We start from the raw sequence: 19,343 nt of genomic DNA, 5'->3' as shown, positions 1-19,343 counted from the left end.
TTGTTCTGCAGTTGTTAGCTGCAAACACTGGTCATAAAGCAAGGCCAAGGAGAAGGAATTGTTCCTTATTACACATATGCATTAGCATAATTAACTTTTGTGGGATGCAGGCAACCCCCAAAGCATACAGCTCCAAAGTCTTAAGCCCAGGATGATGAATCTTTTTCAGCCCATAGGCTGAATTCCAATTTGGGAAAGGTCTCTTGGGGTGGGGGGCACAGTCCAGCCATGCACAGGGCTAAGGCATGGAATGGAGCCAAGGACAGGGAAAGCGAAAGGAGCAAGGCCAGATGTAATTCTTACCGATTTTGGATATTTTCTCACCAAATATTCAAAATGCCGCTCAATGTGAACTGCCCAGAGAACTTTGGCTATTGGGCAATATAAAAATGTATTAAATAAATAAAATAAATAAATTCTGTGCATGTCTACTGAGGAGTAAGACCCGGTGCAGCAGCTTTCATGTCTGCAATGCACAGTCTTTCCATAATCTCTTATCTCTATTCGCTGACAAGATAACAGCAGAAGAAGCTTGTAGGCCTTCATCCAATACACAAAAAATGCACGTGCCGGGGGGGGGGGGGGATTTTACTACCCAAGCCATTTTCCAATGTATCCTGGGGTAATATTTATTTATTTATTTATTTTATTACATTTCTAGACGGCCCAACAGCCAAAGCTCTCTGGGCAGTTCATAGTAAAATGTCTCCAGAAACAAACCTATGTCAGAAGCAGTGTGTTTTGAACTCAAAATATTAGAGAAAGTATCATAACTGTCAAGGTAAATTTTTAGGTAAAACTTTATTATTAGTAAGCACTAACATTTTTTATCTTGTGGGGTATTTCTCTAACCCCATAATAAAGAAAGAAGCACTCATCAAACTAAATACCTAAAAGAAAAAAGAAAGAAAAGGATCACACTCTTCAACCCAGTAAGGCCTCAGTTGTGTGTACTTCTACATCTCTTTGTATAGCCGGTATAGCCTGTGGCTGAAGGATTCACCTTGTCTGTCTACTTATGTCTGTCTTTAACAAGAAAAAGCAGTACAAAATGCATCTGTTTAGCCTTATCAGCAGGTTGTTGATCTGCCTTGATCTTTCTGCCTTTAAAATTTACTCTTTCAAAGCACTTTTTTTCCTCTGGCGAAATTGAGTAGTGTGCTTTGGATCTGTTTTTGGTGGTTGTTAGTAATAATAATATTACTTGATGCAAATGAGTTCCTGGAAGGAATGATGACCTTTATGTGGGGTTTAAACCATTTAGTTCCTCTGGTGTTTAATTTTGCAGAAATACCTTTCCTTTCATTGAAAGGTGCAGATGTTCCCTATTTGTTTCCTTATTGCTCCATTGGTTGGCTCTGCCCTGTGTTCTTCTGTGCTTGAATCCTACATTAAGATTGACAAATTCTAAAGTAATTTCAGAATTGGGGCATTGTGTAGATTAAAAAAGAAAAAGAAAAGGTTGGGGAGGGAGGAGTGGGTGACAGGATCTCTAAAGGACATGTGGAGTGTGATATTTTCCCAAGGCACTCTGTTGCTGTTCTTAAAGTAATTTAGTCCCAAACCATTTTAAGCTTTAAATGTCAAGACAGCCCTTTAAATTGGGCTCAGAAACACACTGGTAACATTTGTGATAGAACAAAGTTGTCATTATCTATGGAGCCCGAAGATCCTCCTGAAATGGCAGCCTTGTTCCTCAACACCACCAGTCTTGCAGTTCTCAAAGCCAGTTCTTAGACCACCTCTATCAATTCAGGGAGGAAGGCTGTTAGGCAGTGGAATTTCCAGAATTACTACTCTGACTCAAATGTCCAACACCAAGTATAAACCCTCAAAAGTGGAAAGCAGCAACAGAGGGAACCTGGAATTCCTAGGTATAGACCACAATACATCCTCCATAACCATCAACTCTGTGTTGTAGCTGCACTGAGAACACAGGTGGAAATAGCTGGGATATTCCTATTTCGTACTTCTATGGGCATGTCTACAGCAGCCCTATATCCTGGGATCGTCCCGGGATCATTCCTGTGCATCCAAATGCCACACAGGGGATCCCGGGAGCAAAGTGGAGCAAAGTCTGTAGGACTCCAATGTGTTGACCTATGAACAGACACTAGTTCAGATGGCTTTTAAACAAATCAAATCAAAACAAAACAAATTTTATTTGCACCAAGCCAATGTTCATACAAGTATACTTCATCAAACATAAAACAATCAATAAACTGTCCAGTATCCAGAGGAATCCTTAACACAGATATACTCAATATGACCAGAAGGTCTACCAAGTGAATAAAAACATTGAATACAGCTCAGACTAAAATTATACAATTTAAAACTCAGGATGCAATTGCAACTCTCATTTTAATAGCAGTTGCTAAAAAAATTCACAGTTTTTGGTGTGACCAACCTGTCAGTCCTCAATAAGAATATTCACATAATAGTTAGTTGGACACCCTGGATAAGGCAGTATTAAAGGGGTAATTAACTCTTTGTGGGAGTTTCTGTACAAAGAACAAAACAGCCACACGTGGTCCACGTTTTTGATATTTCCATCTCCACAAACACATACCTGATTCCCCCCCCCCCAGCACCTTGTTTGGACTCTGGCTTCACTTTTGGCTTCCTTCACTGCTTAATGCATATGTGGTAGGCTTTTAAGCAAATTCCTGGAAGATGCACATATCAGTGGATATGAACCACTTTTTGCTGGAGGTTCTATGTTCAGAGGTAGCGTATCTCTGAGTAGCAGGTACTGGAGATTTGGGCTATTGCTTTCATGCTCTGTTTGTCTCTTGGCCACTGTCAGACACAGGATGCAAGATTAGGTGGACCTCCTCAGTCTTACCCAAGTTTTCCTTTTGTTCTTACATTCTTGAATATTAAAAGTGAATAAAGCATTATATTACTTGACACCAGTTTTAACAGTGCAATTCTAGACACGTCTACTCAGAAGTAAGTTTTATTTATTTATTTATTTATTATTTAAGGATTTTTATGCCGCCATTCAGCCAAAAAAGGCTCTCACGGCGGCTTACAAAAGTATTTCTTGACAGTCCCTGCCCACAGGCTTACAATCTAAAAGACATGACACAAAAGGAAAGGGGATTGGGAGGGAGTTCCATTGAGGACAATAAGACCTACTTCCAGGTAAATGCTTTCCCCCCGGGGTTGTCCCTAGATCATCCCTCTGCGTCCAAATGATGCACAGGGGATCCCAGGGTCAGGGACAACCCCTCCATTTTTCCAGGATAATTGCTTCCCCAGTTATCCCAATTTTCCCCGCAGTCCCAGGAACACCCCGAGGATGCAAGCTGGTGTGCCATGCGATCTCGGGGCCTGAAACAGGCATGGAGCCATGTGGGGGTGGCTCTGTGCCCATGGGGGAGAGGCAGCAATTTCACCATCCCCAGGATGTCCGGGGGGGGGAGGTTTGGGGCACGGTTGTATTTTTTTTTTTTAAAAAAAAAATCTTTTTTGCTGTGCATGGGCGGGGTTCCTCTTCTGAAGAAAAAAGAAAAGGCAGTCACGATGTCCCTCCTTACTTCCTGGATGTTGCCTGTCATTCAGACACTGCGGGCGGATCACGGAAGCAAGTAAGTCCACGATCCTCCCCCGTCCCTCCCTCTACACCCTTAGGTGTAGACAAGCCCAGGGTTATATCCGAAGGCTTGTAAAGTCAGCAAAACAATAACTCCATCATTTGAAAGCTTACTAACAAAAGAAGGGAGAACTTCACACATTTTTTAAAAGAGATGATTCTCCCTACAGCCAATTAATTCACTGTATGTTCTTGGGCAATTCTGAAACTATCGTGAATGCGAAATATTGTTATGATTACTATTAATATTCTGAGTAGTACAACATTGCAGGTTCAACATAATGAATTAATTACAAAAAGACTCACACACGGCTGTTTGCTTGGAAGCTCAAGCTTTTGTATTATAAATGCTAAGCTACAGCTATAAATTGAATATGAAACCTTTTTTATTGCACTGTTTTATTGCCTGTGACCCTCTGGACGTAAGAGTTACAAACCATTTCCATCACAGTTTTTGTGTTGCATAGTTAATGAGGTTCTTTCTTTCTGGTCATTTAATTCCATTTTCAGAACAAAATGTGAAACCATGCAATGCAACATACTCCTGTAATTTCCACCTATTCCTTTAGATTCCTATCAAGAGATAAGCATCCCAATCATTATTTGGTGCTGTTAGAGGCATTTTTTTAAGCTTTACATCATAAAAAAAAGTATGTGTGGCACATTGCTTTCATAAACGAATGCATTATTTCTTTGTATCTACACTGCATTAAGTATACCATTGGTAGGAGACAAATACATAAAATATGTTATTCTCTGAACTATGAAAAATTCACCGTACTCATTAGAAAAAACAAAACAAACAGATAAAAGGTTGTAGAAGCAGGAAAGAAAAGGAGGAATCAGACTACTATGGCAAGGGAACTGAACTGAACAGTCTACAAGCTAGAAACAGAACGTGTGTTCAGGCACAGGGGTCATTGCTCAGTGGTATAGGACATGCTTTGCATGCATGTTTAATCCCATGTTCAGTCCCTGGAATCTCCAAATAGGGCTGGGAAAACCTCCTGTCTGAAAAACCCTGGAAATCCGCCGTGCATCTTTCAATGCAGACAACGGTGAACAAGATGCACCAGTGGCCTGACTAAGAAAAAAGGAAGATTCATAATTCATTTGATACACTGGGATCATTTCATGTCATGTCAAACTAGCAATCACACGGCGGATGGTTATTAAGGAAAATCACAGGCAAATGGACCCCTGGTTCCCCTGATTTACCCACCAGTGTACTTGCCCTGGTGTATTTAGTATCAGGCCATAGCTAGACCTAAGGTTTATCCCTGGATCATCCAGGGGTCAAACCTGCTCATCTAGGTGACACACAGGGGATCCAGTGCTCAGGCAGGGGTGAACCCTGGATGATCTCAGGATAAACCTTAGGTCTAGCTGTGGCCCCAGAGTTACTAGGAACATGGGAATATGCCTTCTACTGAGTCAGACTATTGGTCTATCCAGCCCAGTATCGTCAATAATGACTGGCAGTGGCCCTCCGGCTTTCAGGAATTAATTTTCTAGCCCTACCTGGAGATGCCAGGATTGAACCTGGGATCTTCTGCATATAAAGCATGTGCTCTACCACTGAGCCATTGTCTCTTCCCATTGCTGCCTTGCAACGTGGCGCTTAACACACACTTTGCAATATCCCCAGCGCAGCAAAAGACAAGGAGGCCACGCCACCTCCCATCCACCCATTCCCATGTCTGTACGGTCTGCCTCGGCCTGTATCACTGGCTGCATGGCAGATTTGAATTCCTGTTTAACACAGCAGGTAAGGCAGGAGCGCAGACAACCAGACCAGGCATGGAACTGGCAGGAGCCTTGCACCCTGCTACTAAAGTTAAGTTGAAATATCTAAGAAGGCCTTTTTTTCTTTTTCTCATCCTCCATCACAGAAAGAGAAACCCTACATAGTAGAATTTTCTTTGAATATTCTATACCATTTTTTGTAGAAGCTGCCATCCCCCTCTGCCTCTAGCTGCCATGTCCTGGAATGATGCCCAAGGCAATGTGAAGGAAGAGGCAGAATGGCAGCCAGGTTGCCAACATAGTTACTGGGGGTGAGTGAACACTTTGGGGGAAGCAGCAGCAGCAGCAGCAGCTATGCAACCCCTGCTAATGCTGACCCCCACCCATGAGAAACTGTTTAAAAATTTCTCCTCCCAATGGTACCCCCAGTTTCTCTGCCCACAAATAGTGTGGAGATATTCAAGAGACCTTTTGCACATAGCTCTACTGGCCATATCAAGTTAAAGGTATGCATCCAATTTCTGAGTTGCTGACCAAACTTGATTCCCTCTTAATATAGACATAAGTCTTTATGTAAACTCTGAATCATGGGATGATCTAAAGCCAATTTGAACAAGTGCCAATTTTAATGATAGATTTAAAAAATCTGAATCAATTGCCAGACTTTGCTACAGTTTCCTGTATCTTATGAATCAAAGTCAGTAAATATTTTCAGGTGAATTTCAGGTGCATGGTTACTTAGGTTCTAAAGAAGGTTTGTGTCTGAACCTTCCTTGCTGTTTTCTTCACATCAGAGGCCACCTCAAAAAGCAAGCCCCCTCTTCTGCAGGGAAAACAGCAAATAAGCAGCATTTCGGCTGTGAGCATTGTTCTCTCCCGCAACCACATATCCTGTCTTTTGAGTATTATTGCCACTATCAATGCCAATACAGAATGGCGTATTTAGAGCAAGGGGTATTAATCTGTGAAATAGAATCTTTAATGTAAAACAATATTGTATCAGTGTACCAGAATGACCTCTAGTGGTGGCAAACCATTACTTTGCATCTCACTGCTATTTTGTGAGGAATGTGGTAAGTAACGTTCCAGGAGAGTAGCCATGCCAGTTAACACCAGAAGTGCTGTGATTTCTTCATGAAATACAGTTCTTTTGGACTGACTCAAATGGGGGTGGGTGGGAGGCAGAGTGACCATAGAATCATAGAGTCAAATAATACTAGAGTTGGAAGGGGCCTATAAGGCCAGCGAGTCCAACCCCCTGCTCAATGCAGGAATCCACTGTAAAGCATACCTTATAATACCTCTAGTGTGGGAGAACCCACAACATCCCTAGGTAATTGGTTCCATTGTTGTACTGCTCTTACAGACAAGAAGTTTTTCTTGGTGCCCAGATGGAATCTGGCTTCCTGTAACTTGAGCCCATTATTCTGTGTCCTATACTTGAAAGGTTGTGATGCAGAGGAGGGCCAGAATCTCTTCTCGATCATCCCAATTACCTAAGGAGGGTGTGGGCTCTCCCATACTAGAGGCATTCAAGAGGCAGCTGGACAGCCATTGTTCAGGTATGCTTTAAGGTGGATTCCTGCATTGAGCAAGGAGTTGGAATCAATGCCCTTAAGGCTCCTTCCAACTACTTTATGATTCTGATTCCCTACTGCTATTTGCTGCAGAGAAATAGTGGTCTTCATCAGGATTGCTGCTGATCAAGATTGATGTTTCCCCATTGCTAATGGCAATCTTGTCTGTGCAGGATTCATGGGGGAGGCAGTATTAAACTTTCTTGCCCATCCTAGTGATCCAGATCAAAATGACTGGGAAGGTGGAGAGGTTTTAAACTCCTGCACCCACAAGCCCTGCAGGCAAGATTGCTAACAGCCAGCAACAGCAATCATGTTCAGGAATACTATGGGGGTGGGTGGGAGGTTAAGGCCAAATCTACACCAAGCAGGATATGACACTTTAAAAATGGTTTGAAAACTGTAGATGGAGTGTGGCCTGGGCCCCAACAGTTTCCACTACTGTTATAAACCATTTTAAAGCAGTAGTGTAGATCCTGCCTAAGGGGGTGTCCACGCCTGTCAGATATCCTGGGTTGTCTCTATGTCGTCCCTGTGCATCCATATGCTGCACAGGGGATCCCAGGCGCAATGTGAGATGACCAGGAATATCTGGGACTGCGGATTTCCTGAAATTTCCACGATCCCGGGACCATCCTGAGGAACATTGGTGGTGTGGCCGCTGCTCCTGGGTTGTCCCTTCTTCACCACGAGTAATGGGGCTGGGCATGGGGCTTTGTAGGGAGGCTCCGTGCCCATGAGGTTGGGCATCTTTTTGTTTGTTTGGTTGGTTTTACCTTTTTCTGCGCAACCAGCCTCATGACCAGCTCCTCTTTAAAAAAATGGTGGCTGCGATGTCCCTCTTCCCTTCCTGGACGTTGCACAGCCACAGTCTACTGCGGGAGGATAATGGAAGCAGGTAAGTCAGGGAACTTTTTTTTGCAAATAAAGTGGTATATGAATGTTAAATAATAAATCTGCTTCATTTTAAGGAGCCCCAGTAAGGGGTTGAAGGGACCTAATGGAATAATCCTTTAGTTCCTGGGAGAGCATAGACACTCCCCATGACCTTGGGTTGGTGACTCTAGGGGCGTTACTAGACGAGGCTCTAGCGCGCGTTACCTTCCGCAGTCACGTCGAGGCTTCCAGATGACGTTCACGAGGATCCGCCGTTATCCTGCGGTGAAGCCTCTTTCTCCAGACTTTAAAAAAGTGAGTTTTAGGGCGCCTTTTCCTGCCGTCCCGCGGTAATTTGGAGTACGTGTGGGAGGATGTGAGGTCACTGCGGTCCGCACTGGGCAGGAAAAGGCGTGCTAAGGGGGAGTGGTCAGCGGCTTCGGTCAAGCCGCCTCCGCCATTTGCGCGCAGTCCGCCAGCTGGGGCAGCGCGGCGGAGCGGCTTTTTTTTTTTATTCCCCCAGTGACAGTTTGCGCAGGAACGGAGGAATGGAAAAGTGGCTAGTGTGCTGCTGGGGTGTGTGGGGGATGGGTGGGGGATGTGCGCCTGTTCTAGTGGTTTTTTTTAAATTTCCCCAGTGACAGTTTGCGCAGGACCGGAGGACCGGAAAAGTGGCTAGTGACTCCTTGCGGTGGGCAGCTACCGTGGCCGCATAATGGCGGTGCTGTACGCTGCCTGTTAGTGTGGGTACCAGGCTGGCAGAGGGCAGAGCTGTTTGTGTGCTGCTGCCATGGCTACGGCCAGATGTGGGTTGGCTCCTTGGGATGGGGCACAGGGCACAGAGGCGGTCATCGCCGCCGACACCTCAGAGGCATGATGGGAGATGTAGGCACAGAGTGGCCATGCAGACGATTGATCTCAGGTCATATGACACCCGCCACGACCCCCATCAGGAAGTGAGCGCATCAATGTTGACCCTCAACAGCACCAGCAGCACTTCAGCTGGCACTGGCACTGCCGCCGCTGCCGCCGCCAGGGCCGGCGGCGGCATCGCTGACGGCTGCGCAAGTTTGCGGTCTTTCGGACGTGCGCAAACCGTGCAGCGAGCGAAAAAAAAAGCCGCGGCAATCAGGCCGGTGTGGCTGCGCAATCGTGCTCGCGGCGGCGGCAGCACAACCGGCGCAAACTTCCGCCACAAATCGAAGGCAGGTGTGGATCATGAGGCGTCACGGCTGAACGGGAAAAGCCGCTTTCACCGCTCCTCAACGACGGAACACCCGGTAGGTCTAGCAACGCCCTAGGTTTGCAAAGATCTAATTCCTCTAGCATCCTTAGGAGATAATGCATCAATCACCAGGAAAATGATGGAGTGAAGCTGGGCTTATATTGATGAGAGTGCAGTCACGAGGTCACAGATGAGGAAACTTCATGTAGAAGAAAAGTAACATTAGCAGTATTATGCAGGCTGTCTATCTAAATCTTTGATCACAGTGCTGTGTGAAATTGCATGTCCAGACTGATTGGGAACAATATGCTATCAAAATTAAGGGCTTCTTAAATACAAGCATGCCTGGCTTCACCTTATCAACCATGTCTAAGTAATGAATTATGTTGGCTGACCGCACAAAGTTCTATATGGAAAAATCCCACTAAAAGGTTACGTGTTCTCTTCTGAAGTATGCAGTGATGAATGTATCCTAGATAAATAGATAGATAGATAGATAGATAGTGTAGATAGATAATAGGGATGTATAGAACACCACAAAAGAAATGTTCTAGTTTGATCCCAACTAGTAGGGTGATGAAATCTGTCCTTCAGTTTCCCAAATTTCTTCCCCTGCAGAAGAAGCTTCCCCCCTTCATTCTCCAGGTGTGTTATAATTTCTTCTGATGATGTTTTTGAGCATACCGTTTCATTGCCATCTGCCAGAGGGTGTTGTGTTGTTTATGCTATTACATATTTCTCCCCAGCTGCCCATGCTTTCTAATCTGAAAGATACTCATGGGAGTAGTTATCTCATGACATCTCTTCCCTTGGGCTTTAACTGAAGCATGGGAAACTGGAACAGCAGCATACTACTGGAGAAATGGTTGTACAACTAAAAAACAAATACACACCCTTGGCTATCATGTAACTAAGGTAAGCTCAAGAACCCTGTACCCCTCCTGTGAGAGTTACTCCAAAATTTTCTTCTCATTTGGATATGTGTTCAAAATAAAAAAGAATACATCTTTTACAAAGAACTAAGCTGCTTTTGTTTTCCTCAACATTCTTTGGACATTTTGCTTGAGTAGAAACATCTGTCTTCACAGTATCATTTTACTTAAATTTATTTTATTTAAAAGATTTATAAACCATTCTACATTTAAAAATATTCTAGCATGGTGAACGATAATAAAAAGGATCAGAATATAAAAAAAACTAAAAAATGTTTTAAATCAAATTGTACTAATAAAACTGTGGCTGCGTGTTTTAAAAAATTGTTATTGTTATTCAGGAAAGGTTTGTTTAAATAAAAAATGTTCTTTAGCAAACACCAAAAACAGAATAATGTCGGCACCTGCAGACAGGGAGTTGCACATACAGGAAGTGAATACACTAAAAGCTCTATTCTGAGTGGACTCCAAATATACCTTATGCCAATATGGAACCATCAGGAATGCCTCATAAAATAACTTTAGTCACTGGGCAGGTTGATAAGGCGGAAGGCTTGTTCTCTGGTCTCAAAGACTTTACATACCAGTAACAAAACCTTAATCCTGGCCTTATAGCAAATATGTAGCAAGTAGGGCTGTACACCAATTGGCCTTGGAGGCCAATTCAGAGCTTCCAAATCAGTTCCAGTTTGACTTGCAGTGCCTTGGAACTGACTTGGCTCACTTTGGATTTGGTTCCAAATCTGAAGCAGGTCAGCTGTTGTGGTTTCCTGGGTGGCTACAGGCGACTGGGAAAGACAGGTCAAAGCCAACCAGGAGTCCCTCATCTCCTGCTCACACCTTCCCTCTTGGTCACCTGTCCTCTCCTGCTTGCCTCCTGAACCTGGTGAGCTGTTACCCACACACACACACCACCCGTGGGACTTACCTGAAGTCTGTGCTCGCACCGGAAAGCTGCCCATACTTCAGGAAAGCTGCTCTGCACTGCCATAGACCTACTGTTGCAAATTACCGTGACTGCAAATGGTCTTTTCCAGCCACCATAGTTTGCAACAGTAGATCTATGGTAGTTCAGAGCAGCTCTCTTGGAGGATAGGTGGCTCGCCATGATTGAGTGGAGGTTACATGGATGGGCGGCCAGGGAGCAGTGGCTGGCCATAGGGCTGAACAGGGTTTGGGACCAAGACAATGCACATCCCTAGTAGCCAGTGCAGCTCCCTCAGCAAAAGGGCAGCCCCTAACAACAGCCTAAGTCCTTCATTCTGCACCAGCTGCTTCTTCCAGACCAACCTTAAGGACAGCCCCATAGAGAGCACGTTCCAGTCATCTAATCTTGAGGTAGTGCCAGTACAGCTCTGGACAAGTTATCCCAGTCCAGAGAGAGAATGTAGCTGACAGATGGATCCAGGAGTATAACTAGACTTCAAGCCTGTTCCTTTCAGGGGAAATGCAACGCCATTCAGAACAGGCAATAAGCTTATTTCCCAGTAAATTTTGGGAACAATTCTAAAAATCTTAGCTTTGCCTTTTCTTTTCTTTTTAAGAGTGTTTTATTGAAGCTTTGTAAATGTTGCAGAATTTAAAAGTAAGCAACAAAAGGAGAAATCACTGAGTGCAAAAAATACATTGCATGTAGTACTTCCCGGAACAACAAACTTCTTTAAACAAGCGTTTTATAGCACACTCATGGATGCTTCTGGGTCATTTTGATGACTCCGTCAGCCTCCTGCATGTCTCCCGCTCCATTCCCCGGTTTTAGCAGTAAAAAATAAACCTCAGAAAACCCGAATCTTCTGAGATATATTGGTATTTGTCAGGTTTTCCTGCTGTGTACAGGCAAAGTTGTGCTATAACATGCCCACTAGAGGGCGTTGTCCCATTGAATTGTATGGGCCATGTGGTTGCTGCTCTCTTCCTCATGTAATTACAACTCGTTGCAAATGTGGAAGACAAGCAGGAAGCAGAGCCACAGTAAGGGAACATGATTCCCCTCCCCATTTGAAGGAGCTCAACATCTGAGGTTGCAGTGATCACCATTCACATGAGAAATAAATGCAGAGAAGTCATCCAATTTGACTAACTTTCCAGTTTTAACCTTAGATTCATGCTACAGAATAACATCTTGCCCAAATCCCACTGAAATTAATAGGAGTTCCGTGGAAGTTACAGATTCATTAATTGAACTGATAAGTTTCAGTATTTAGTACTGGCAACTAAGCTGTTAGGGTGATAGAGTAGCCCCCATACACTCCAGGAGGTAGGCATTGTTCACACACACATGACTGCAAAGAAAGAAAGAAAAGAAAATAGTGAAGCAGTTCATCCCACCAACCCTCCACGGTGTATCAACTTCTTGGGGCCTGAATTCTGGTTCAGTCAACAAACAAATTGGTGAAGTCAATGGCAGATGTGTGCAGACTACAAATAAGGACTCTAAGGGATGAGAAGTCTATAAAGGTTGTGGCAATTCTCAGGAGTTTGTTTTGGCCTTCATCTAGAGTAATGATATGATTATAATGCCTGACATGAATGCTTTTAAACATTTAGAGTTGCTAGATCTACCAGCTTTATAGGTTACTTTGAAGAAGTCTCTTTAGAAACTGTGCAGTGATATTCAGTGTCCTGAAAGAGGAGGGTGAGCTGGAACCGTCCAATCACATTATAGGCACTTATGTGACTAGCATTATACAACCTGTTTTCATTGATTAATAAAGATGGAATGAGAAATGTATGCACCATATTCATTAGCAATTTTGTTTTAAAAATATATATAATCAATCGCATACTGTGGTTGTAAGTGGCCTTGACATACCGGATAATTTAAATGATAGATCCAGATATTTTCATATGACATGCTGTCCTGTTTGCTGTACTTTCAGATTTTATTTTAACCTAATTCAGGAAAAGTTGTATTCTAAATACGTAAAACATTTGAAACTTGAGTATGACACCTGAGTATTAGCTTGTCCACTCTTAAGATGGAAATGGTCTCAATGGGTAGAAAATGGATCTCAGTATTTTAATGCATGTATTTTAATGTTATAAATTAGAGCTTGAAAAGCTGCTGCTGGTGGGAGCAAACATACAGCAGTCTGGGCCTCTCCACTTATTTATTTTTAAATGTGTTTCATTCTGAGGTTGCTGTGAGTTTTGTTCCTTGTTGAACTTAGTCTTCTTTTAATTTCATACTTGTTTTGTGTTTAAATCATATATATATATATATATATATATATATATATATATATTGTAAGGAATCCATATTTTGGGGCAACATACAGATACATAGAATAAAAACAAAAGTCACCCCCTGATTGGGATCCTGCTGTGTACACAGAGTTGCACCACAAGCCAGGATTACGCATTTCCTTCAAGTGGAAGTGTCTTTCCACTTGTGCTTTCCTTTGGCCCACAGAGTTGCCTTTTTCATTGAGCTGATTGGGAAAGTTATTGTGTGCATCAGATTTGTAGATGCAAATCCAGAGTTATTATATTTGCAAGGTGAGCAATTTTTTTACCCCTGGAATTCATAGTAAATGTAAAGTCTGGCCGTACTTCACAGCAAAAGTAGCCATTTGTAAACCAGACTATTACTGTTGAGTACTCTGGAACTCCTCACAACACAAACTAAGGAGATCATACCAAGAAGCAGGAGACCTTGGCGACCTTTCTGCATCCATCCTCTATGGTCAATCTACACCAAGCAGGATATGACACTTTGAAAACCATTTGAAAACTGTATATGGTATGCGTCCTGGGCCCTGACACGTGTCACTAATGTTATAAAATGTTTTAAAGTAGTAGTGTAGATCTTGCCTAAATCTCTCTGTTTATTTGATTTCTTCCTTCTCCTCCTCTGTAGCCCTGTGGGCAATTGGCTGCTAAACAATAGATGATAAACTGTGGACAGATAGATAGATAGATAGATAGATAGATAGGTAGGTAGGTAGGTAGGTAGATAGATAGATAGATAGATAGATAGATAGATAGATAGATAGAAAGAAAAAGGTTGCCAAGGCTTTCTCTTTTACTACATGTTTGACTATAATCTCCTTTGCTTGTCTGTAGGAGAACTTCATGTAAGGCTTACATGAGGCTAATTTGACCAGATGGATCTAATGTATAACTGGTCTGTAACATGTTTCTAACAAGTTTATCAGTATTATTAATGGGGAATAGCTAGCAGAAATTGTGTGCTACATTACTGTTTTGTTTTTTGTTGTATGCAATTATTAAAATATTATGAAATATAAAAGATCACTATCTACAGTCCTAAAATTGTGCCAGCCCATTGGAAAGCCACTGTGTTGTGATGTCCTTTTTATCCTTCATACCTTTACATTGCAGTGTTGTAGTTTCTGGTACATCTCATACTAGGGCCCTTTCTACACCTAAGGATTATCCCAGGCAAATGGACAGATCATCCCTGCCTGCCCCCGAGATCCCCTGCTGTGTGTCATTTGTGCCCATTTCCTGAGCCCTGCTACTCATGGAGAAGAGTGAGGACCCTGGGAGGGAGAGCCACACCACCCATGGAACTTGGGATGGTCCCATGGCAGTGGGGAAAATGGAAAAAAAAAGCATTTCCAGCTATCCTGGGAGAACTGAGTGCTCATCCCCGGTTCATTTGTATGCACTGGGATGACCTCATGACCACCTTGGGATAAATGGCAGGTGTAGATTAGGCCATAGTCTTGCTGCCTTCTCTTCCTCATCCATGGAAGAGAAGGCACTTTCACAGTTCTGTGTTATATATTAACAGGAAACTGTGTTTTAATAAAAAGTTAGTTTATACAAATGAGGGTCAAACCATCATTTCTGGCCCTAGTGGGCTATTAAACATGGGCTGTAACAAATCCATAGTTCCCAGAATTTGGATGGAACATGGAACTCAATTTTGTTCTAACTTTGGAAATGGGAGATTTCATTCTCTTCCATTTCACACAAAGAGTGGTGCGGGGTGGGGGAGTGAACAAATCCAAGGTTTACCATGATTCACTCCTAATCACATAAACCATAATTTATGTCAGCATTGCACAACTTGTAGCCCTCCAGGTATTTTGGCCTACAACTCTCCTCACCATTGGCTATGCTGGCTAGAACTGATAGGCCAAAATATACAGAGGGCCATAAATTCCCTATCCCTTGTTTATTTGATCATCTGAAATTAAGTCTGGAGTTATATCTACTCAATGTGTTATAGGAGAAAGATAGATCTACATAGCACTGAGTTTTTCACCCAAGCTCTTTATGCATAAGAAGAAAAAAGTTTCCATCGCAAGAGATAATGAGTAAAACCATACCACAAAAGATGACCTTTAAATTTTCCCTTTCAGGCTTTTTCAGGCAACACCAATGCGGATAGTGTGGTATCTTATAAGCTCCAACATTCCATCAAAGCAAGATTCCTGCGGTTTGTTCCTTTGGATTGGAACCCCAGTGGCAGGATCGGGATGCGGATTGAGGTCTATGGCTGTTCTTATAGTAAGTGGTGCTTTCTTTTTCTTTAATGAACTGCATGACATAACTGAAGGCTACAGAGACATTCTAAGCTCAAAATGAAATTCAGTTTGTTATAGTAATTGACCTTTGACCATTACGTACCTGAGTCTTGTGAATTTGATTGCATTATAGTGTCATAGTTTGGCTAGGTTAATTTTTGATCACATGACAGATTTTCCATCAGTATGTTAGTTTCAAATGTATCATCTTGCATGTCTTCTTTTCTGGGGACAAAATCAAAACTGGATATGTTAGGGGTGCTGGGAGGTTTGAGAGGCTGCTGGTAGATCCAGGCTGCTCCATTTTCTTCTCCGCTGCTGCTACTTTCCCTGCTACCCTGTGCTGCCTGACCACCACATTTTCTCCACCACACCCCTGCAGATCTGCTTCCCCCATCCATAAGCTTACTGATGGGAAAGGGCCCTTCCTCCTTTCCTTCCTCCCTTTCTTTAAAAAACAAAACCAAACCCCTATTACAAGGGAGTAACACTGTGGTCGGCTGTGAAGCATGGCACCAGCAGAGGTTCCAGCTGCCCACCAGCTGCATTGTCTCTGGACGCAAGTGGCACACACATTCGTTTTGCACTTTGCACTTTCTAGCGTGCTTTGGCCCAGCCACTCTGAGAAAAAGAAGTTTACTTTCAAAAGAAAGGGAAAGTCATGAAGCTTGTGTATCAGCCTACATAGGTGTTGGGCACCATACTCGGTGGTGATGCTGAGCCTGTTTAGTGCAGCCAGCCCCAAACGTCCACAGCCCTCTGGCATCTTATGTAGGGAGCAGGCTGCAAGCCACCAACTTTTGCTCCAAGGTCCCACACAAGAAGGTGCCATGGGTCAATTTAAGAACGCCGACTGGCAGCATCTCTCCATGACTTCAGGTAGGAATCTTTCACAGCCCTACCTACAGATTGAACTTGGGGTCCTTTGTGTTCAAACCATGTTTTCTTCTAATGTAGATGAAATGAAATTTCATGTCAATTAAAGATTCAGCACAATTTCAGAATTTGACTTTTCTTTTTGAATTTCCATACTTTGCTTCTGATAAAATTTGAACCTTTGGAAAGTGCCATGTCTCCCAAGTTGATCTATCTAGTTTTGGAGATACAACATCTTTGAAGACACACACACACACACACACACACACACACACACATTATAATTTCCTTTTCTATATTGGCAGTTATGATTTTATTTATTTTCTCCAAAAATGGTTTCTGGTTATCATTTGGATCGTAAATTCATCCTATTAGATATTATACCGAGTCATAACATTGGAACATCAAGCTCAGTATAATCTAAACTAATTGGCAGTGGCTCTCCAAGGTTTTAGACAGGGGTCTTTCCCAGTTCTACCTCAGACGTAATTCGCTTTGCATGAGAGTTGAGGTAAAACCAGCATCCCTGGTGCACTCTACCTTGGGGAGTGACATATAAAAATCCCTAATTTTGGGAATACCTAAGTCAGCCCCTTTTTGAAAAAATAGTTCTGAGTACTCTACAGTTAAGTGATTGGGCCACTGACAAAGACAAAAGTCGAAACGCGTATGGCCAGAGTGAAATGAGCACTGTTTTTAGTTTATTACTTTATCAGTAAATGTGTAAGAGTGCTCTTTGGAAGTATTAATAATTTAACTTTATTTGTATTACATTTTAATTTATAATCATATCCTTAACTTCTTTTCTTTTAATTGTCTGTTTTCGGTTAAGGTCAGCACCTTGTTTTTTGTGCTAATAATACACTAGAACAATTGTACATTTGTCTGCAACACAAACATGACATTGTTGTTGTTGCTGCTGCTGTTGAAATTCACATTTAGGTATTGTTGTTTTTTGAAGGTCAGAAAATAGGAAATCCAAGGAGACTAAAGTTCAGAAATGTATGTGTATCTGTTAACATGGAATATTACGGTTTATTGTAAGAGAATAGTAGAGGGATAGTAGGAATGCTATAGGGATTAGGAGTAACTATCAATGTTAATTAATTTATTAATTGATTTTTATTTATCTGCTGCCCTGTGTCAAGGATAGGTGACAACATGTTTAAAATAGATTGAACATGTAATTTGTTACCCACTTGATGCCCTAGATTTAATGGTCTAATTTTCCTAGTGAAAATACACTGATTAAAAAAAAAAATGATGGATGTGCAGAAAGTTCCAGTGTCCTCCAGGGAACTGTCCTTTCCAAAGTAAAACTCTTATAATACATTTTTATACATGTTACTCAGAAGTACATCCCACCGAGTTCAGTGGGACTTATTCCCAGGTAAGTAGGTATAGGATTGCAACCTTATTCATTTCATAGAGTAAGGCTTGTGCAAAGCTTATAGAGTGGCTCTGTTGGATATTAAATGTCATGTTAAAACACTAAAGATAGCTCAAAGTGAGTGCCTTTTGAAACACCTCAGGCACAATCCACCAGAGATCATGGATTCATTTCAATGGGCTTGCATAGGATAATTTCTCAGATAATTTCAACATTACATGGCAACCAAACGTAGAGCAATATTTTTCTCAAATTAAGTAATGTTAGCTAGCAGTTTTCCATTGACTTGGAAGAAGACACTCAATGAGTTGAAAAATGACTTCATATATTATTGGTTGTCTGCTACATCTTCATTTATTTCATAAACGTATCTTTCAAGAACTATTACCTCCTTTGTCTTCTTTACTTACCCAGCATGAATACTCTGTGTGCTTGACTTGAGTGTTATCTCTTCCTTTATGTATTTCTAAGTCAGGTAGTAACAGATTGTGACAGATATTATTTTCCATTATTGGCCTAAAATCTTTTATTTTTGGTGAAGTGAATATATATGACCTTGAAAGATATTAGATAATATGCCATGAGACATAAAGTACATTTTTAAAAGGTGAAATGCTGTTACCTACTGTGGCATTGAGAGCATTTCATATATGTTAAATGGACATTTGCACTTGCTGGCTGAGCCTTCTCTTTTGTGTTTCAAAGCCACAACAAATATTCTTGTAATATAAAGTGCTTTTTTGCAATTTAATGTTAAATATGACCAAGAGCAAGCCTTTGAATTTTGCCTTGAATCATATTTCCCCCTCCTGTTGCAACCATTGAAATATCTTCTACCCCTTGCAATTGCACCTTTGACTGGTTCCATAATGATTAGGGTGACCATATGGAAAGGAGGACATGGCTCAAGTATCTTTAACAGTTGCATAGAAAAGGGAATTTCAGCAGGTGTCATTTGTATGCATGCAGCACCTGGTGAAATTCCCTCTTCATCACAACAATTAACGCTGCAGGAGCCCTGACCTCTTTTGTATCTAGCCAAAAGGGCAAGGCTCCTGCAGCTTTAGCTGTTGTGATGAAGAAGTAATTTCACCAGGTGCTGCATGCATACAAATGGCATGTGCTGAAATTCCCCTTTCTATGCAACTGTTAAAGATACTTGAGCCCTGTCCTCCTTTCCATATGGCCATCCTAATAATGATTATGGAATGGGATGGGGAAATTATTCACATTCTCCTGCTGACTAACACGAAGGAAAATGTGTGGGGTATTTCTCTTTTCAGCTGTGTGTTGTAAGAGAGCCCTTACTTGTGTTCTTCCCAGGATCTGAGGTGGCAGATTTTGATGGGAAGAGTTTCCTGCTCTACAGATTTAACCCGAAATCCACGACGGCACTGAAAGACATCATTTCTCTGAAGTTTAAAACTCTCCAAAGAGATGGTATTCTGCTACACAGAGAAGGACAGAATGGAGACCACATCACATTGGCATTAGCTAATGGAAAGCTTTCCTTGCTCATCAACATAGGTACCAAGTACACAATCATATTGCATCTACTTAGTATTTTAGCTTTTAAAGAAAAACATATATATAAACTGACCAATGCTCACTGTCTACACTGTTTA

At 42.0% G+C, this 19,343-nt stretch overlaps 1 protein-coding gene across 1 annotated transcript in view; it reads left to right on the top strand.

Moving 5' to 3' along the window:
* Nucleotides 1-19,343, top strand: part of CNTNAP4 (contactin associated protein family member 4) — a 285,406-nt gene that overhangs the window by 150,905 nt on the left and 115,158 nt on the right. Inside the window, exons 4-5 of the mRNA XM_063129435.1 lie at nucleotides 15,288-15,435; nucleotides 19,042-19,245. Coding sequence (XP_062985505.1) covers nucleotides 15,288-15,435; nucleotides 19,042-19,245 — 352 coding nt within the window. The remainder of the gene's footprint in view (nucleotides 1-15,287; nucleotides 15,436-19,041; nucleotides 19,246-19,343) is intronic.

Source organism: Elgaria multicarinata, chromosome 6, assembly GCF_023053635.1.
Source record: "Elgaria multicarinata webbii isolate HBS135686 ecotype San Diego chromosome 6, rElgMul1.1.pri, whole genome shotgun sequence".
NCBI classification, from domain to species: Eukaryota; Metazoa; Chordata; class Lepidosauria; order Squamata; family Anguidae; genus Elgaria; species Elgaria multicarinata.
This window is presented reverse-complemented; position numbering and strand designations above follow the sequence as displayed.